Here is a 17,376-nt window from a genome sequence, read left to right as displayed (position 1 = left end):
GGTTTTGAGACCCATCAGCTACCCTCACCTGGTTTAGCTGGCCAATCAAAGTCGTTCCTGGAGTCTGGCTGCTGTCACATGCTGACAGCATCTAGGAGCCACAGGTGAGAGCTGAGTGCAGGAGTGAGGACCAAAAATGGACAAACTACCCCAGAAAGAGCACGGCATGTCCCCCACAGAGGTCCTACTCCTTTACTAACACCCCATACATGCATACTGGTCCACTGTGATTGTCTCACATTAAATTTTCATTTTCTGAGGGAGCAGCCTGATTCAGACAGTCATTACCAATACAGGTCCATTATGAGGCAATAGAGTTTTTCACAAGGTAGTTACAGGGTAATCACAACCATCCATTGGCAGAATCATAATATAATTACTGCCGCTCACAAATGAAAGGTTATTCCAAGTTCTTCACAGCGATGAAGCTAAATTATTTCTCTTGGAAAGGTCAAGGCACGGAGGGGCAATCTTGGGGGACCTATAAAGTTTGCAGCTTTTGTTTCTATCAAATGAGTGCCACCTGTTTTTTATGGACTCAGATCAACCAAAGGGGAGTGTTTATGCTGAAGAAGAGAAGTTGCATTTAATGCCTTGCCGAAGCACAGAAAAGCCTTGTATAAATATACTGGTGAGCTGCGGAAATATGGAGAGCAGTGAGAGTTATAAGATGATTTACTGTCCTCTATATATAGAACAGTCTGCTCTGAGCAGAATTCTAAAGCAGTTGTAGGTAAAACAGAGGAAAAGGCCTTCCTGACTTTTGCAAACTGATAAAGCTGATACAAATAACTCAGCAGGGACAGGTAAATCAGTCTGTCTCCAGTCCCTGACACTTTAATATGCATTAATCCATAAATCTGTTCAATCCCATTTTCATATTAATCTTCATTTGTGCAAAAAAAATGCTTTTAAATGCATATTTAAATATGCATCTACATGCTGTCACCCTGCAAATATGCATTTTTAAATGTAATTTGATACTTTTTTTAAAGTTGAGAACTACATCAGAACTAGGGTTGGAAGAGAGTTTATTCAGTCTGCATTTTAAAGTGAAATGACCTAACTTGCTGGTCCCAGATTTATATATGGATTGGAAGGCTGGTGCCAATCAGATTATGCACGTCTTCAAATTTTGCAATACTTCTAAAATTGTGTCTACAAATGCATCAAAAACGTTAAAAATCACATATTTTAGAAGAACGCATGCATAATACATGCTTTAGGTGGAAGTGTGCACAATTAAAGTGTGATTAAAACAAAATAATCACAAAAAATATGAGACACCATATTTTCTTCTGCTGAGGTAGCAAAATGTCTTGGGCCAGCCTAGCATCAGCCCCAGCCTTTATGACCAATAATCAGGGAAGATGGGAATTGTAGTCCCCAATCTCTGGATTGCAACACATTATATAGCCTGGTTTTACGAAAACAGAAGATCTCGTGGTTGGGAAGGATTCCAGTTCCTGAAGGAGTCCTCCCCACCAGTCAGTTTTCTCATGAGCAAGCAATCCTCTCTATTACTTCAGGTTGCAGCTGAGTTTTTGCACTTATTAGCCTGGTTCACACAATTTGCTAACCCTTGGTCATCATTCACATTGACAATAGTTAAGAAACCATAGGTAAAGCGAAAGCATCTTAAACCCTGGCCTATTACACAACAGAATAGTTAAAAGCGCCAGTGAGCGCAAGTGAGCCTTGAGAGTGGCTTGAATATTTCACTGTTCTTCTGTAGCTTTTGGGTGGCTCCTTAGTTTGCATGCAATGCTAAGCTTTGGTTCAGAGTCACTAAATAGGATAAACCAACCACAAACCTTGGTTCACGTGCGAATTTTAACCACAGTTAGTAAATCATAGTTAGGCTGCTGAGCTGGGTTCACACTCAACACTAAACCATGGTTTATTGAACCATGGCTGACAAACCATGGTTTAGCATTATGTGTGAACCATGTATACATACACAAAGCAGCAGCAGTAGAATACTTTGAAAGGGTGAGGAGACACAGGAAGGGATAGCTTTCATCTCCTTGTCCCAGCAAAAAGAAAAATCACATGCACACACACAAACAACAGCAACCCTGTGTTGCAAATGCACCATACTGTGTATTATCCTGCCCTGGTTGTTTTCAGACATTCACCAATAAAAAAAACATGGATAAGAATATTCGTTGAAGCTCACCTGCAGCAATTCAAAAGCAGCAAGGAGGTCCCCTCCAGAAATATTTCCAAAGTACACAGGGTGGTAACTAAGTTTAGGCGGCTCATATTTCTGACCAGCCAATGTTGTCACAGGAGCAGCAACGGTAGAACCAATATATTCTGATTTACCCTAGATGTTTTTAAAGAGAGAGAGACTTAGCAGAACGTCATTTATCTTCACATTGTGCCTGTCATACAAAACCACCCCTACAACCAGAGTTTGGGATATGCAGAAGATCACGTCCACACCATGTATGCAAAAGCACATTCAATGCGCATGGTGTCACCCAAAGAATCATGGAAACTGTAGTTTACCCCTCGCAGTTTCCATCACCCTTCACAAACTACAGCTCCCAGGATTCATTGGGATATAGCCATGTTCTGTAAAAATGCTTTAAATGCTTGGTGTGTCTTTAGGCCCTTCACAGCCTAGGACCCTCGTACCTATGGGACCGCCTCTCCCGGTATGCCCCACGGAGGACCTTAAGGTCCATAAATAGCAACACTCTAGAAGTCCTGGGCCCTAAGGAAGTCAGATTAGCCTCAACCAGAGCCAGGGCCTTTTCAACACTGGCTCCGGCCTGGTGGAATGCTCTGCCTCATGAGACCAGGGCCCTGCGGGATCTGATTTATTTCCGCAGGGCCTGTAAGACACAGTTGTTCCACCTGGCCTTTGGCTTGGAGCCAATTTGATTCCCTCCCCCTCTTTCTTTTCCTTTCTCCTCCTGTGATGAGGCTGCATTTTAATATTTTAATGTTCTATTTTAATCTTGTTTTTAAGTTGTATTCCTTCAACTTGTTTTTATTATTCCTTGTTAGCCGCCCTAAGCCCGGCCTTTGCTGGGGAGGGCAAGGTATAAATAAAAATTATTATTATTATTATTAGTAGTAGTAGTAGTAGTAGTAGTGACCCAGCAGCCAGCAGATATCATGCTACAAGCTGTGCTCTGTTTTGTGATGCTGGGCCTCAGCCTTAAAGAGCTGACCACGAAGAAAGTAGGAATGGGGACCTTAAAAAAACAACAAACCTGTCATGGGGTACCATACCCTGGGGGCAATCCATCAGGGCCCATATACCAGAGCCGAAAGATGATGAGGGCACTCCTTTTTGCTCTGACATGTTCTTCTCCCTCCCACTCCCTTTTCAGAAGTCTGCCATGGCAAAGACAGGTCACTCTGTCACTCAGAATTGTCAGCTGAGGGTTGCACCCCATTGTTCCATCCATTTCAGCTTTCCCCCTTCTTCCTCTGAGTTGCCACATGAAATTCAGCTGAAAGCAACAGGCTCCCCACCTCTGCTCTAGAGCAGGCTTCCTCAACCTCGGCCCTCCAGATGTTTTTGGCCTACAACTCCCATGATCCCTAGCTAGCAGGACCAGTGATCAGGGATGATGGGAACTGTAGTCTCAAAACACCTGGAGGGCCGAGGTTGAGGAAGCCTGCTAGACTTGAGTGGTCTAACACATGGCCTAGGGGCAGCATGCAGTGCCTTTTTAGGTGGCCCTGGGCAACATTTGATACCTTCCTCACCCTCTGCAGCCCTCCCAGATTTGCTCCTGTTACCCCAGAAAAGGAGACAAGTGTTTCTGAAATCAAAAGTCGGCAACTGTTTCTTTTCTTAGCCCTTTCTACATGTTGGGCGGAAGTAGGATAAATTACGTAACACAAACACAGGGCTATGCATAATTTCCATTGGGAGGAAGGGCAAGATGTGAACTGAATAAATGATAAATTATAATTTGTCTAGGCATCCAATGCAACACTGCACTCTATTAAAAAAGGACGGTTCGTTCAAACCTTTGAATGATCAACATCATTTGCTATGTAAGCAAATGTAATACAGGGGCTCAGGGCTGGATTTAACTAAATAAGTGCGCTTGTGGGAGCCAGCTCAGGGGATCCCACTGGTGCAACAGGGATTGCCCCTCTTCTCTGCCCCCAACTCCCCAATCAGTTTTGGGGGTGGGTAATCAGGAGACCACCACCTCCTAACACCATGTGGAGAGATGAGAAGGGAGATCATTCCACTAGGCAAGCAGAAATCGGGTCCACTTCCTGGTGGGGCCGGGTTGCGGTCTGGCCACCTAGCCACTCCCCTCAGCGTCACACTGGGGAGACCCTGGCCACGTCAGGTTGCCAGGCGGCCAATCAGGTCGCTTGGGGGCATGGCCAGGGACGATTTAGGCCATGGCGCAATTCTGAGGCTTCCTCTTTCAGCCTCACGCCGCGGATCTCCTGCCTTCCCACCCTTTCTTCAGGTTGTGTCATTGGCCTTGCTATGGACTTCGCTTGGTTGCCATCGAGGGGCCTGGTAGGACTTTTTCTACCTGGCAAATTGGCACCAGCCACTTGGTTTTCACCTACCTCGTAGCAATCGTCACAACTTTGTAAGGTTTGGAGGTTAGGCACTGGAATTGCGATGTGTGGGGGAGGGGAGGTGCGGCCATACCTGCCCCTCCATCCTTAAGGGTTTTCCGTTAAAGGGATCTGGGGGTGTGGATCTCGCCTGAAGCCGGGGGAAGGGCTAGGGCCATGCCACGACCCCAGCAGGAACCCGGGGGATGCTCGAGTCGATCCGCATTGGCGGGGCTCCCCTACTGGTGGTTTAACCTTACCAGACTTCCTGCAAGGCGGGCAGAAGTCAGACATAGTCTATTGATGCCAGTGCCTAAGCCAATACCGCTCACATTCTGTAACCAATAAAGTTATGGCCTAAAATTCTGTGTCCTTGTCTCTTTATTCTCCTGGGGGTGGCTTGGGGGCCTTGAAACACAAATGCTTGCACTAATTCAGCATCTCCTTAGCAATACTCTGAATTCCAGCCATATTGAGGTTGAAACAAACAAACAAACAAGGTGGAGAAAATCATATTTACCACTGCATCATCATCATAGAGCTCTACGACGATCACTGGGGGGAATTCAGCAATTTCTTTTCCATCCCCATGAAGCACAATATTATTAAACAGCAGCATTTGATTCCAAGTTGGAGACAAAGTTTGTTGTATGATCTAATGGTGGGGGGAAAGTAGTGCATTAGAGTAGACAATACTCCTGCCCTTTAGATGAGCTGTCTTGGGACATTCTATTTGTGCTATGGAATAATATGCATATTTACACACAGATTATTTATATATATATTCATAATTCGTTTGGCTATATTTTGAGCAATTGATTTAATTTCCTTTATGAATCACTTGCCATGAAACTCTCCAAAATGATTCAACAATAAAAACAGATGCCAACTACAGGAAGCATCGCTTCAGGACCAGGGACAGCTCCAAGCAAGCAACTTGCTCTGACAGTGGTTGGGAGCAGATATCACCACCACAGAGTGCTATGGAGATGTCCACACACACACACCCCGGTGTGCTTCACAGCTCTTTCTCCCCCTGCAGCTGTTCACATCAGCACAGCTTCATTAGTGTCAGATCCATTTCTCTTTGTGTGCGCACACCAGGGGGCATCGACAGGACAGGGATATCGTTACCCTACGCACACCCTGGCTAGAGATGAATTTGGAATGGATTAAGGACTCCAATCAGCGTGAAACTGGTTTGAGAAACAACGGATCAAACAGCAGTATTTCATAACAATGTACGTGATACATAAGTATTTTGGTTAGTGCTCTGTGAACATGGATCAAAAGCCTGGCACTGTAAATGAGTGAACAACAAACAGGAGTCCTTCTGGTGCAGTGCAGCACATGTGCTCTACAAATGAGCTGTGTTTCCTCTGATGTTCCTCCTTTTAAGCATCCCTTTAGCTGGTATGACAGCAAACACTGAAGATAAATTTTGAGGATAAAAATGTACTGAAACCAGGGGTGGGAATCACTTCAATAAAAATTTCTGGAATGCCCTTATATAGAAATGAGGATTCTCCAGCAATTACTTATTCTTTATTGGAGCTCATGTACCATCATAAAAACAATTTCAGGTGCAGCCTAGAATCTATTGCCTACAGAAAGCATTACTGGCACATATAAAGTCTGACATTCTCCAAGATTTACAGAGCAAATGTTTATATGCCTACTCAGAGGTAGGTCCAATTTATTTCCATGTGATTTGCCGCCAGGTAATCACGGACAGGGTTGCAGCCTTACAATACTGTAGAAGAGAAAAACAAGGAGGGGATATGGTATACATTTATAATGTTATGGATGGTGTGAATGGATAAGGAGACATGCTCATAAAATGCTAAAAACCTGTAGTTTGGTCACCTAATGCAATCAACTGGCAATAGATTCAGGACAGACAAAACAAAACACTTTTTGCATGCACACAATTTATCAGGTTCCCTGCCATAAGAATGCAGTGATGGCTACTGCCTCAGATGGCTTGAAAGGAGGATTAGACAATTTTATTTGAGTCTATATCCCAGTCTATCCCATGGGTTCAAAGCAGCTTTGTCAAATTTATTTGAGTCTATGTCGCACTGTGTCCCATAAGCTCAGACCAGCTTGCAGCCGTTTTTCTAAATGTTAATAGCCTCGCGCCCTAGGGGCTCACAATCTAAGGCAATCGGATAGATTGAGCGATAAAAGAGGCCAAACAAATTGAAAATGAAATTGTCATGACCCTACTCCTCATCCACCAGTGATCTAGGCACAGAATCGGAGGCTGCAGGGGCACCATATGGGTCTGGGTCAGGGCTCAGAGCTGATGGTGGAAGACAGGGAGCCCACTGCACCTGAGATGGTTAGATAAGAACTCTCAGAAGAACTCCCTAGACCAGGGATGGCCAACAGGTTGATCGCGATCTACTGGTAGATCGTGGATGCCTGTGAAAGATCACAGTAGATCACGGGACCCCTTCCACCACCCCCAAAAAACAATTTTGAGCTCCCCAAAAAAGCCCAACAACTTTGGTCAATCCAGTGGGTAGATCATCACCACCAGCTTTTTAATAGCGGGGGTAGATTGCAGTCTCTTCGAAGTTGGACAAGCCTGCCTTAGACCACCAGGGCCTATATAGAGTCAGAGCCTGGTCCCTCATGGACACCCTCCCTTGAGCCTGACGAATCAGATGCTTCCTGCCACACATCATAGTCCAGCAGCACTGGGAGTGCATCAGGAGGGAGACTATGGGATGAAGGAGGAGTGCCTGCATTTAGTCCAGAGGCTTTCCCCTTTATGGCTCTGAAGGCGGTAGAAGCAGGTCTCAGTCTGCTCCAAACCTTTGCGGAAGTGGCTCACTTGGAGCTATCCATGGTGCTGCAGCCTTGCCTCCAGCCTTGCTGATTTCCTGGTGGGCTCCAGCATCAGACCAGAACATGATCAATATAGTAAATGTAAAATCTAGTGGTTTTGTGTCGGGGTTTTTTTATTTTAAAATTAGGGAATTAATTAATTGGTTAGGGAAGTTTTTAATATTTAATGCTGTATTGTTTTTAACACTCGATTGGGAGCCGCCCAGAGTAGCTGGGGAAACTCAGCCAGATGGGCGGGGTATAAATAAATTATTATTATTATTATTATTATTATTATTATTATTATTATTAACAATAATTAATTAATTAATTATTGATTATTTACTTAATTAAAACAACAACAACCCTGAGCTGAAACCAGCAATAACCCTGGGATAGGCAACACACTGCCTCCCAGGTGTAGTTAGCTTCCAAATTCCATCAGCTTCACCACTATGGCTGCCCTGTGATCCTCGGGTGAAGGGTGGGATAGAATCTTAGAATCACAGAATTGCAGAGTTAGAAGGGACCGTGAGGCTCATCCAGTCCAACCCCCCACAATGCAGGAATCTTTTTTCCCCCAATGTAGGACTGGAAACCGCAACCCTGAGATTAAGAGTGACTCTTGCTCTGCTGCCTGGGCTATCCAAAGCAGTATAGAAATTTAATAAATTTAATTAAATAAATAAATAACAGACTTGGGGTGCTCACATGCTCATTTTGACATATCTCTAATTAAAAGTAGTAACCAGACAAGGGAAAACCCTAGTTAAGAACTTAGGAAGCCAATTCCAACCAGTCCGAGAAGACAACACTAAGCCAGAAGGGGTAATTGGCCTATGACTTAGTAGAAGGTAGCTTTGTGGTGTTTTACGCGCCACAGGGAACCAGGCAAGCAATGATTTACGAACTACATCTTCCTTTACCTACTCAGCACACGCTGGGAGATGACCTCTGTGCTGGAAAAAAAAATGCTATTTGTGCTTATAAATACTTCAGTTTCTTGTACCACCGCCCTTTCTTCTTCTCACTCTTACCTTCGTGGTCTGGCAGTGCGAAACAAACGTGACTTTGGCAAAGGGATCAGAAAGCCCACTGCTGTCGGCTGCGATAAGACCCCTGGCCTGATACATGTGAACTCTCAGCTGGAAAACATTCTTGGCTGTGTAAGCACAACAGAAAGAAGGAAAGTTATCACCGTGGGGAGGGATCAAAGTGGTCCATCGTACAAGTTCATCTTCAGGTAGGGCTGGGAGAGACTCCTGCCTGAAACCCAGGAGAGCAGCTGCCAGTCAGTGTAGACAATCCTGAGAAATATTCACCCAGTCATCTGATTCAGTATAAGGTACCATATTTTTCGCTCTATTGGGCGCACTTTTTCCCCTCCAAAAATGAAGGGGAAATGTGTGTGCGTCCTATGGAGCGAATGCAGGCTCCTTGGCTTCAGCGAAAGCAATGGGAAGCCTCTGAAGTGCAGAGGCAGCGCTCCCTTCGTGCTCCAGAGGCTTCGCATTGCTTTCGCTGAAGCCTGGAGAGTGAGAGGGGTCGGTGCGCACCGACCCCTCTCGCTCTCCAGGCTTCAGGCAGCTATCCAAAAGCCTTCGGAGTGCAGCAGGCGTCCCCCCCGCACTCCGAAGGCTTGCAGAGAGCAGCCTGCAGCCCGGGGAGCGCAGCACCAACTCCCGTTGCACTCCCTGGGCTTCAGGCAGCTATCTGCAAGCTCTGGGAGCAGCGGCAAGGCTGTGTGCAAACTTGCCACCACTCCCGGACCTGTTCTGGGGGCTGGGGTCGGGGGAAGCTTGGGCTGGGGGGGGGATATATTTTTCCCCCTTTATTTTGCCTCCTAAAAACTAGGTGTGCCCTATAGTCCCGTGCACCCTATGGAGCGAAAAATACGGTAGTTTCCCGTGTTCCAATATTTCCTAACAAAGCCAAATTCATCGTGTGAGCTCGAAGTCACTGACCAGCTTCTCTGGGTCACTTTTTGCTTGAGAACCCACTTGCTATTTATTTATTTTTTAAATCAGTGGCATGGACAAAAAGTACCCCAATGGCAAAATAAAAATAAATCAATAAATTCCTCTTTTTTTTGCCCCAGGTCTTTTTCATTTACAGAACAAAAATCATAAATGGCTGCAATTTAGGGACATTGTATACTACTGCGTCTGGACAGGGGGGCAATATCCGAGAAGGACTGTGTTGCAGGTCTATTTCTGTGTAAATTCTGTGATGAAATGTGCCACTCAGGTAGATTTTAACCCCACAAGGTGTAAAATATGAAGGCAAGAGCAGGATAGTACTGAGATAGGTGCTCCTTTAGACTGCCAAATGTTTGCATTCCCATCAACCCCAATCTTTGGCCATGCTGGTTGGGGCTGATGGCAGCTGTAGACCAAAATAAATGGAGGGCACCAGTTTGGGGGAAGGCTAGACAGACACATACAACCCGTCTGTGTTCGATGAAACTTACAGGCTAGCCACTGGTTTTCCCAGCTTGGCCTCCCTCTCAAAGCTGCCCCATCAAATCAAAGAAGGGATCAAGTCACTAGGTGCATATATATTTTTTAATTAGGTATTTTGTGTTTTTTATATTGTAATTTTATGTTGTGAACCATCCTGAGGTCTACAGATAGAGGGCGGTATTATCACCACCACCTTCACCATCCTCAGCAAACTAATTCACCCACCACCACTGCAGGAATGTACGAAAGGAGGCATGACCTAAGGATTACATATGAACCCAATATATCAAACATATGTTGGAAATGTAAAGAAACGGAATGGACCTTTCATCATATGTGGTGGGAATGTAGAGAAATTTTAAAATTTTGGGAAATGATATATAATGAATTGAAGAAAATGTTTAAAATGACATTTGTAAAAAAAAAAACCAGAAGCATTTTTGTTAGGGATTGTAGGACAAGACCTGCCAAGGAAAACAAAGAACTTATTCATGTATGCTACAACAGCAGCAAGAGTCTTGATAGTACAAGGATGGAAGAACGAGGAAATCCCGACAAAAGAACAGTGGCAAGAGAAATAGATGAACTACGCAGAACTGGCTAAACTGACACACAAACTGTGAGACAAGGACAACTGCGACTTCAAAGAAGAATGGGAACTTTTTACAAAGTATTTAAAAAGACAACAAAATGAACTGGACTCCTTGGCAGGTTTTGAATAAACATACACAAATTTAGTGATTGATAACATGGTAGATAGATAATTGAAATAATTTTATAATACAGTGGTGCCCCGCAAGACGAATGCCTCGCAAGACGGAAAACCCGCTAGATGAAAGGGTTTTCCGTTTTGGAGGTGCTTCGCAAAACGAATTTCCTATGGGCTTGCTTCGCAAGACGAAAATGTATTGCGAGTTCCTGCGGGGGTTTTTTCCTCCCCCCCCTTTTTCTAAGCCGCTAAGCCGCTTATCAGCTGATCCGCTAAGCCGCTAAGCCGCTTATCAGCTGATCCGCTAAGCCACTTATCAGCTGATCCACTAAGCCGCTTATCAGCTGATCCCCTAAGCCGCTTATCAGCTGATCCGCTAAGCCGCTAAGCCGCTTATCAGCTGATCCGCTAAGCCGCTAATAGCGCTAATCCGCTAAGCCGCTAATGGGCTTGCTTCGCAAGACAAAAAAACCGCAAGATGAAGAGACTCACGGAACGGATTCTTTTCGTCTTGCGAGGCACCACTGTATGCAGAGAATAACATGTGCTGAGAAATCAGAGAGAGGAGCTAAGGGAGGTCTTGGGGGGGGAGGGTTTGATGGGGAATGGGGAAAAGGGGGGGGAATAATGAATATGATACGTTTTGATATACTGTTATGTTGAAATTGTTAATAAAACAAAACAAAACATATGAACCCAATATATGATTTTTTTTAAAAAAAAATAATGACAACCAAACAACCCCGGCTGAGTATAAGGCAGCTTCCTACGTCGCTATGTTCCTACATTTAAAGAATGCCTTACTTCTGTAAACCAGGCTAACAGGCGGAGGGCTGCCATGATGTCCTGAGCTTGCTCCTGAAGGTGTTTCTGTTTCATATCCAATAGGCAAGTTGTCCAAAATTGTGTGCGCATATTTGGCGGAGCCAAGCCACAGGTACGTGTCGACTTTTCCGTGAACGTTCCAGCCAGGAGGCCGTTTTCCTGGCAACTTAAAGTAAAGAAGAAGTGTCCAGAAGGTCAAGTTTGTTTGTTTTTTTATCAAGAGCCATTCTTCCAAAAATCACAGAAGAGGGTGCGATATATAATTATATAACACAAATTACGTACAATCCTATTTAAACCATCAGAATGAGGAGAGGGACAGCTGAAACAGCAGAGGAGCTGCCAAACTCTTAAATAATTGCAGGGTGGGCTACATGCTCCAAGGATGAAATATTTGAAACCTGGGTAAGCCCTCAGTGCTATGGAATTAAAACGTAGATAAAACTGCCCATTTCCTCATCTAGGCTGCATGGACACCAAACATTTAAAGTATATCTGAAACACACACCGCTTTGAAGAGTCCCAAGAACTGTAGTTTACCCCTCACAGAGCTACATTTCCTAGCACCCTTAACAAACTACAGTTTCAAGGAGTTGGGGAAGTGGGAAGTACCATATTTTTTGCTCTATAAGATGCACCAGACCACAAGATGCACCTAGTTTTTGGAGGAGGAAAACAGGAAAAAAATATTCTGAATTTCAGAAGCCAGAACAGCAAGAGGAATCGCTGCACAGTGAAAGCAGCAATCCCTCTTGCTGTTCTGGCTTCTGTGATAGCCGCGCAGCCTGCATTCGCTCCATAAGACGCACACACATTTCCCCTTACTTTTTAGGAGGGAAAAAGTGAGTCTTATAGAGCAAAAAATACGGTACTTTAAATGTACGGCGTGTATTCAGCCTTTGTCACTGATCTCAAAAACCGGCTGTTCAGGGTGGGAGGATCCATTGCTGATTCATGGCTGAATTTCTTCTTCTTCTTCTTCTTTTAAAAAAAGGAGTGGGTTGTTGCATAAATTTGTCTGGCAGTGTAGATGCAACACCAACAACAATGGCTGTCTCCTCAAACGGTTGGGAGGTTCTCAGACTTACTTTCAAGAAATGAGTTTTAATCTTCCCACAGTGCTTCCCTCTCTGCTCGGCCACCGGGGAATAGAGCAAGTCTTTGGCTGGGATTCTCGCGTAGGCAACTCTTTTGTTGTTGCTCAGCATCCAGATGAAGACGTCAGGGACCGTGTGCTGAGGCTTGAAAAAAAGACAGGCATGTGATTTGACCATCACGAACGCCATTAGGCTTGTGAAGAGCGTGCTTTCGCTGGGAGGTCAGCCATCTTTGATTGTGTGTCAATCAAGAAACAAGAGTCCATCTCCAACAAGTGCCCTTCTTTCTGTTTCCTTAAACCCACCACCACCACTCCAAAAATCTTCTGCAGGATTAGAGAGGTTTGAAAAAACCTGGGAATGTGGCAAGAGAGGTTGTTGCTGTGTGGAAATGCTTGTAGCCTCTCTGATACAGTGCTACCTCAGGTTACAGACACTTCAGGTTACAGACTCCGCTAACCCAGAAATAGTACCTCGGGTTAAGAACTTTGCTTCAGGATGAGAACAGAAATCTTGCGGCAGTGGCGTGGCAGCAGCGGGAGGCCCTATTAGCTAAAGTGGTGCCTCAGGTTAAGAACGGTTTCAGGTTAAGAACGGACCTCCAGAATGAATTAAGTTCTTAACCTGAGGTACCACAGTATCTCAGTGCAGCAGGATTTCCTCTTGTATGTGTTTGAAATACAGTGGTACCTCAGGTTAAGTACTTAATTCGTTCCGGAGGTCCGTACTTAACCTGAAACTGTTCTTAACCTGAAGCACCACTTTAGCTAATGGGGCTTCCTGCTGCCGCCGCGCCGCCGGAACACGATTTCTGTTCTCATCCTGAAGCAAAGTTCTTAACCTGAAGCACTATTTCTGGGTTAGTGGAGTCTGTAACCTGAAGTGTATGTAACCTGAGGTACCACTGTAACAATGAGGAGAAGCTCAGGATGGATCTCATTCCCCTTCCACACTCATAGAATCATGTAATTCTAGAGCTGGGAGGGACCTCGAGGGTCATTTAGTCCAACCCCCTGCAATGCTAACAGTGGCGTAGCGTGGGGGGTGCAGGGGGGCCGGCCGCACCGGGCGCAACATCTGGGGGTTAGGGTTAGGGGGTGCAAATCCACAGGTTAGGGGGCGCAAATTACTTGCCTTGCCCTGGGTGCTGACAACCCACGCTACGCCACTGAATGCTAAAGCATCCATGACAGATGGCCATCCAACCTCTGCTTAAAAACCTCCAAGGAGGGAGTCCATTCCATGGTGAAATCCAGCAACATAACAGGGGGAGCCTGGACACTGCACCCTTCTACACACACCCAATGCACATAGGAGCCTTCACACCAACAGGAAACAAACTGGAGTAGTTACCTCGTCGACTAAGAAACGGATCTTCCCAATGTAGTTCTGAGTTTCGCGCATCATTTCTTCGAGTGGAATCTTCTTCTTTTGCTGCTGGATGATTGTTCTGGCATCTTTGGACATCGCTTCCTATGACAACAAAGAGGCAGGGCGTTACTAAAGTCACCTACCCTGTCAGATTCATGAGAGACAAATGGGCAAGAGTCAATCGTTCCATTTTCATTCTTAAGTATAATATTCCACATTTCCACGTTTTCTTTTTTCCCCTTCAAAATTCCTCATGAAAATTCCTCAACATTTTAGTGTGATTTCCCGCCCCCCCCCCCCGATAAGCACATTTTTGCACAGCAATTTCCCCAAATGCATTTTTTCGCTAAAATATACATATATCTGCACACTTTGTCATAGTATGCATTTCGAAACGCATTACTTGACCAAAGAAATGCAGTGGGCATTTCAAAGGATGGCTATATTTCTGTTCAAGTATTGTTTTCAAAAGTGGGAATTAGGTAGGTTCACTTTTAAATGTGGACTGAATTGGATTTCTCCCACATCCCCAAATACAAATTCCTTGCTATCCACTGGGACATACAAGGAAAGGTAACCTTATCTTTTGTCTGCTAAAGCCTCCAGCAAGCAGGCGACAGAGTTAAAGGTTGCCTTCCTCAATTGTCACCATGGGATAGATTAGATCTCAGAAGAGGATCTTATCTTCGCAAAAGATGCATATTCCTACCTGCATTTTCAGCAGATGAATTACTCAGAAGGGGAAGCAATCTGTCATTTGCAAGAGTCCTACCCCCCCCCCCCTTATCCATCTTTCAATTCTGGGCAAACCTACAGAACTGGGTTAGTTCACACACATATGTGCAACATTAGTTCCCTCGTCATTTAATGCCTCACCAATTGATGGTGCTCATCTGAATGCAAGAGCTGCTTCTGCTGAAAATATTGCATTTAGATTGATACAAACGGGGCCCGTTTAAAATTTTTTTGACACCTGGGGCAAAGAGGCACATATTGGTGTTGCAGCAGATTATGGATACACTTTTGATTTATCTGGGGAGACAACCATGCCAGGAGGGAAAATAAATCTCTTGAACTGAGATTTCTGATGTGGCAGTTGACTTTTCAGTCATGCCTCCCTAGGCACCTGCTTAGTCTGACTTGTTTACACAGGGGGCAGCTGTGTCCCCCCCCCCCCCCATACAATTCTCTCCCAGAGCATCACCAGGTCCCATCGCTCTCAGGAGAACTCACTCTATGTGCAATGAAAGTGTGTGGTGCTAAGGAGCTCTGCACACTAGCTACACAGGCTGAGGGGAGGTGTGAATATGCCATTTTACAGCTGATTTCTATGTCTTCATAGCTTTTGATTCTATGTCTTATTTTGTATGCAAATACCGTAGGGTTTTTTGCATATTTATTATAAGTCACCAAGAGATTGATTATTAGTTGGCATACAATTGCAGAACTAAGTAAATAAAGGTCACAGAAACACCACATATTTAAAGCACTGTTAAAGGTAAAGGTAAAGGGACCCCTGACTATTAGGTCTAGTCGTGGCCGACTCTGGGGTTGCGGCGCTCATCTTGCTTTATTGGCCGAGGGAGCTTCCGGGTCATGTGGCCAGCATGACTAAGCCGCTTCTGGCGAACCAGAGAGGTTGATTGTTAATCCACTCTGGGAACTGTCGCTTTGTGAGGGGAATGCTGGTCTCCTAACAACTCTTAACATACTGTGGCCTCTTTGTCATAAAGTCACCACCATTCATTTCACAACATTTATATGCTGCTTGGTTGTCCTAAAACTTCACAGCGTTTTTATTTGTGAGCCAGATGCCAATTGTGGCGCATGAACTCAAGAGACTTGGTAGATAGAGCAGCTTTATAGCACATTGCATCTAGTATTCAAGAAAATATCTCACGTACCAATTCTTGCTTATACAACGTCAGCCTCTTTTTGTCCAAAGGCGTCCGATTCATCAGTTTGGGCTTCTTTTCAGCATTCACAATGAAGGCCCTGAAATGAAGACACAGTCAGAGATGGTATCTTCATAACGATGGATCGTAATTCTCCTGCAGCAAGTTCCTCTGTGTAGCCCGCCAGATGAGCCAGAAGATACTAAGTGCTCAGATTCATAATGTAATATTAAAGCGGAGGCATCATTTATTGCTGGGAGAAGTATAAAGAAGTGGAAATGCAATTTGTATGGTAATATTTCAATATGAAATTAATTAGTTTGGGGGATATGTGGCTATTTTGCATCCCATCTATTCTGCTCAAACGAGGTTTGAGCAAGCAAAGTCCTTTGTATGCATGTTGACCTTGCAAATTTTTGCAGAATCTATTTGCAGTGGATGCTGCTGATTATTTCCAATGTGTGCGATGTTCTTCTGATAGTTCCAAAAGCCTAGTGGGCAATCTGGTAATGAATCTGCTGGAATATGAGGAACGGGAACAGAATTGAAAAAAATAAATAAATGGATCTGTACATGAAGTTGGAGCCTAAGTCAGCAACAGCTTTCTGCAACAGGACACCAAGTTAAGCAAGCAAGTTAGGTAATAATAATAATAATAATGTTGCTATCAAAGGGTTAAAAAGTAGCAGAAACGCTCTAATCACTGAGCAGCTGGAAGTCATTAGGCTTCCAGGAACATGAGTTTGTATAAATAGTCTCCTGTGTGTTTGCTCCTCCCTTCTCCCCTTTTGGGCGTATTTGCTGATATGTGTGGTTCGTCGCTGGGTTTTTTTTGTTTTTGTAAATAAACCTTTCTTTGAGTTCCAAAACCGCTTGCTCCAAGACTCCTCTTTGAAAAGAAATACTCCCTCTCCTGCCCTTCTTAAACTGCTGCGCAAAATGCTCTGCTGTAATGGGACTTGAGACGATGGAAGCGCACCGGACATTTACTTTGCATTAAACTAATTAAAGTTTAATGGGACAAATAAATAATAATAATAATAATAAGATCCCGTAGGGCCCTGATCTCAAGAGACAGAGCATTCCACCAGGCCGGAGCCAGTGTTGAGAAGGCCCTGGCTCTGGTTGGGGCTAATCTAACTTCCTTAGGGCCCGGGACCTCTAGGGTGTTGCTATTTATGAACCTTAAGGTCCTCCGTGGGGCATACCGGGAGAGGCGGTCCCGTAGGTACGAGGGTCATAGGCCGTGAAGGGCTTTAAAGGTCAAAACCAGCACCTTAAATCTGACCCTGTACTCCACCGGGAACCAATGCAGCTGGAAAAGCACTGGGTGAATATGCTCCCATGGCAGAGACCCTGTGAGGAGCCTCGCTGCAGCATTCTGCACCCGCTGGAGTTTCTGGGACAGCTTCAAGGGCAGCCCCGTGTAGAGTGAATTACAGTAGTCAAGCCTGGAGGTGACCATCGCATAGATCACTGTGGCCAGGTCGGGGCGTGAAAGGTAAGGGAATCCTTTGCCCACTTACATGGGAACTCAGTGGGACTTGTGTCAAAGTTGACATCAGAGGCAGCTTTAGGGCAGCATGACCAGTTCCACCTGGAAACTGGACAATGAACGGAGATGACAC

General features: G+C 44.8%; 1 protein-coding gene across 2 annotated transcripts in view; it reads right to left on the bottom strand.

The window, feature by feature from the left end:
- Positions 1–17,376, bottom strand: part of FER1L6 (fer-1 like family member 6) — a 120,401-nt gene that overhangs the window by 44,921 nt on the left and 58,104 nt on the right. For both annotated transcript variants that reach the window (XM_079984092.1, XM_079984091.1), the window contains exons 16-22: positions 15,758–15,848; positions 13,836–13,955; positions 12,474–12,626; positions 11,365–11,551; positions 8,427–8,551; positions 5,075–5,209; positions 2,180–2,329 (exon numbers count right to left, since the gene is read on the bottom strand). In XM_079984092.1, the coding sequence (XP_079840218.1) occupies positions 2,180–2,329; positions 5,075–5,209; positions 8,427–8,551; positions 11,365–11,551; positions 12,474–12,626; positions 13,836–13,955; positions 15,758–15,848 (961 nt within the window). The remainder of the gene's footprint in view (positions 1–2,179; positions 2,330–5,074; positions 5,210–8,426; positions 8,552–11,364; positions 11,552–12,473; positions 12,627–13,835; positions 13,956–15,757; positions 15,849–17,376) is intronic.

Source organism: Podarcis cretensis, assembly GCF_951804945.1.
Source record: "Podarcis cretensis genome assembly, chromosome: 7".
NCBI lineage: Eukaryota > Metazoa > Chordata > Lepidosauria > Squamata > Lacertidae > Podarcis > Podarcis cretensis.
The sequence above is the reverse complement of the archived record's forward strand: the minus strand, read 5'-3'. Positions and strand labels throughout refer to the sequence as shown.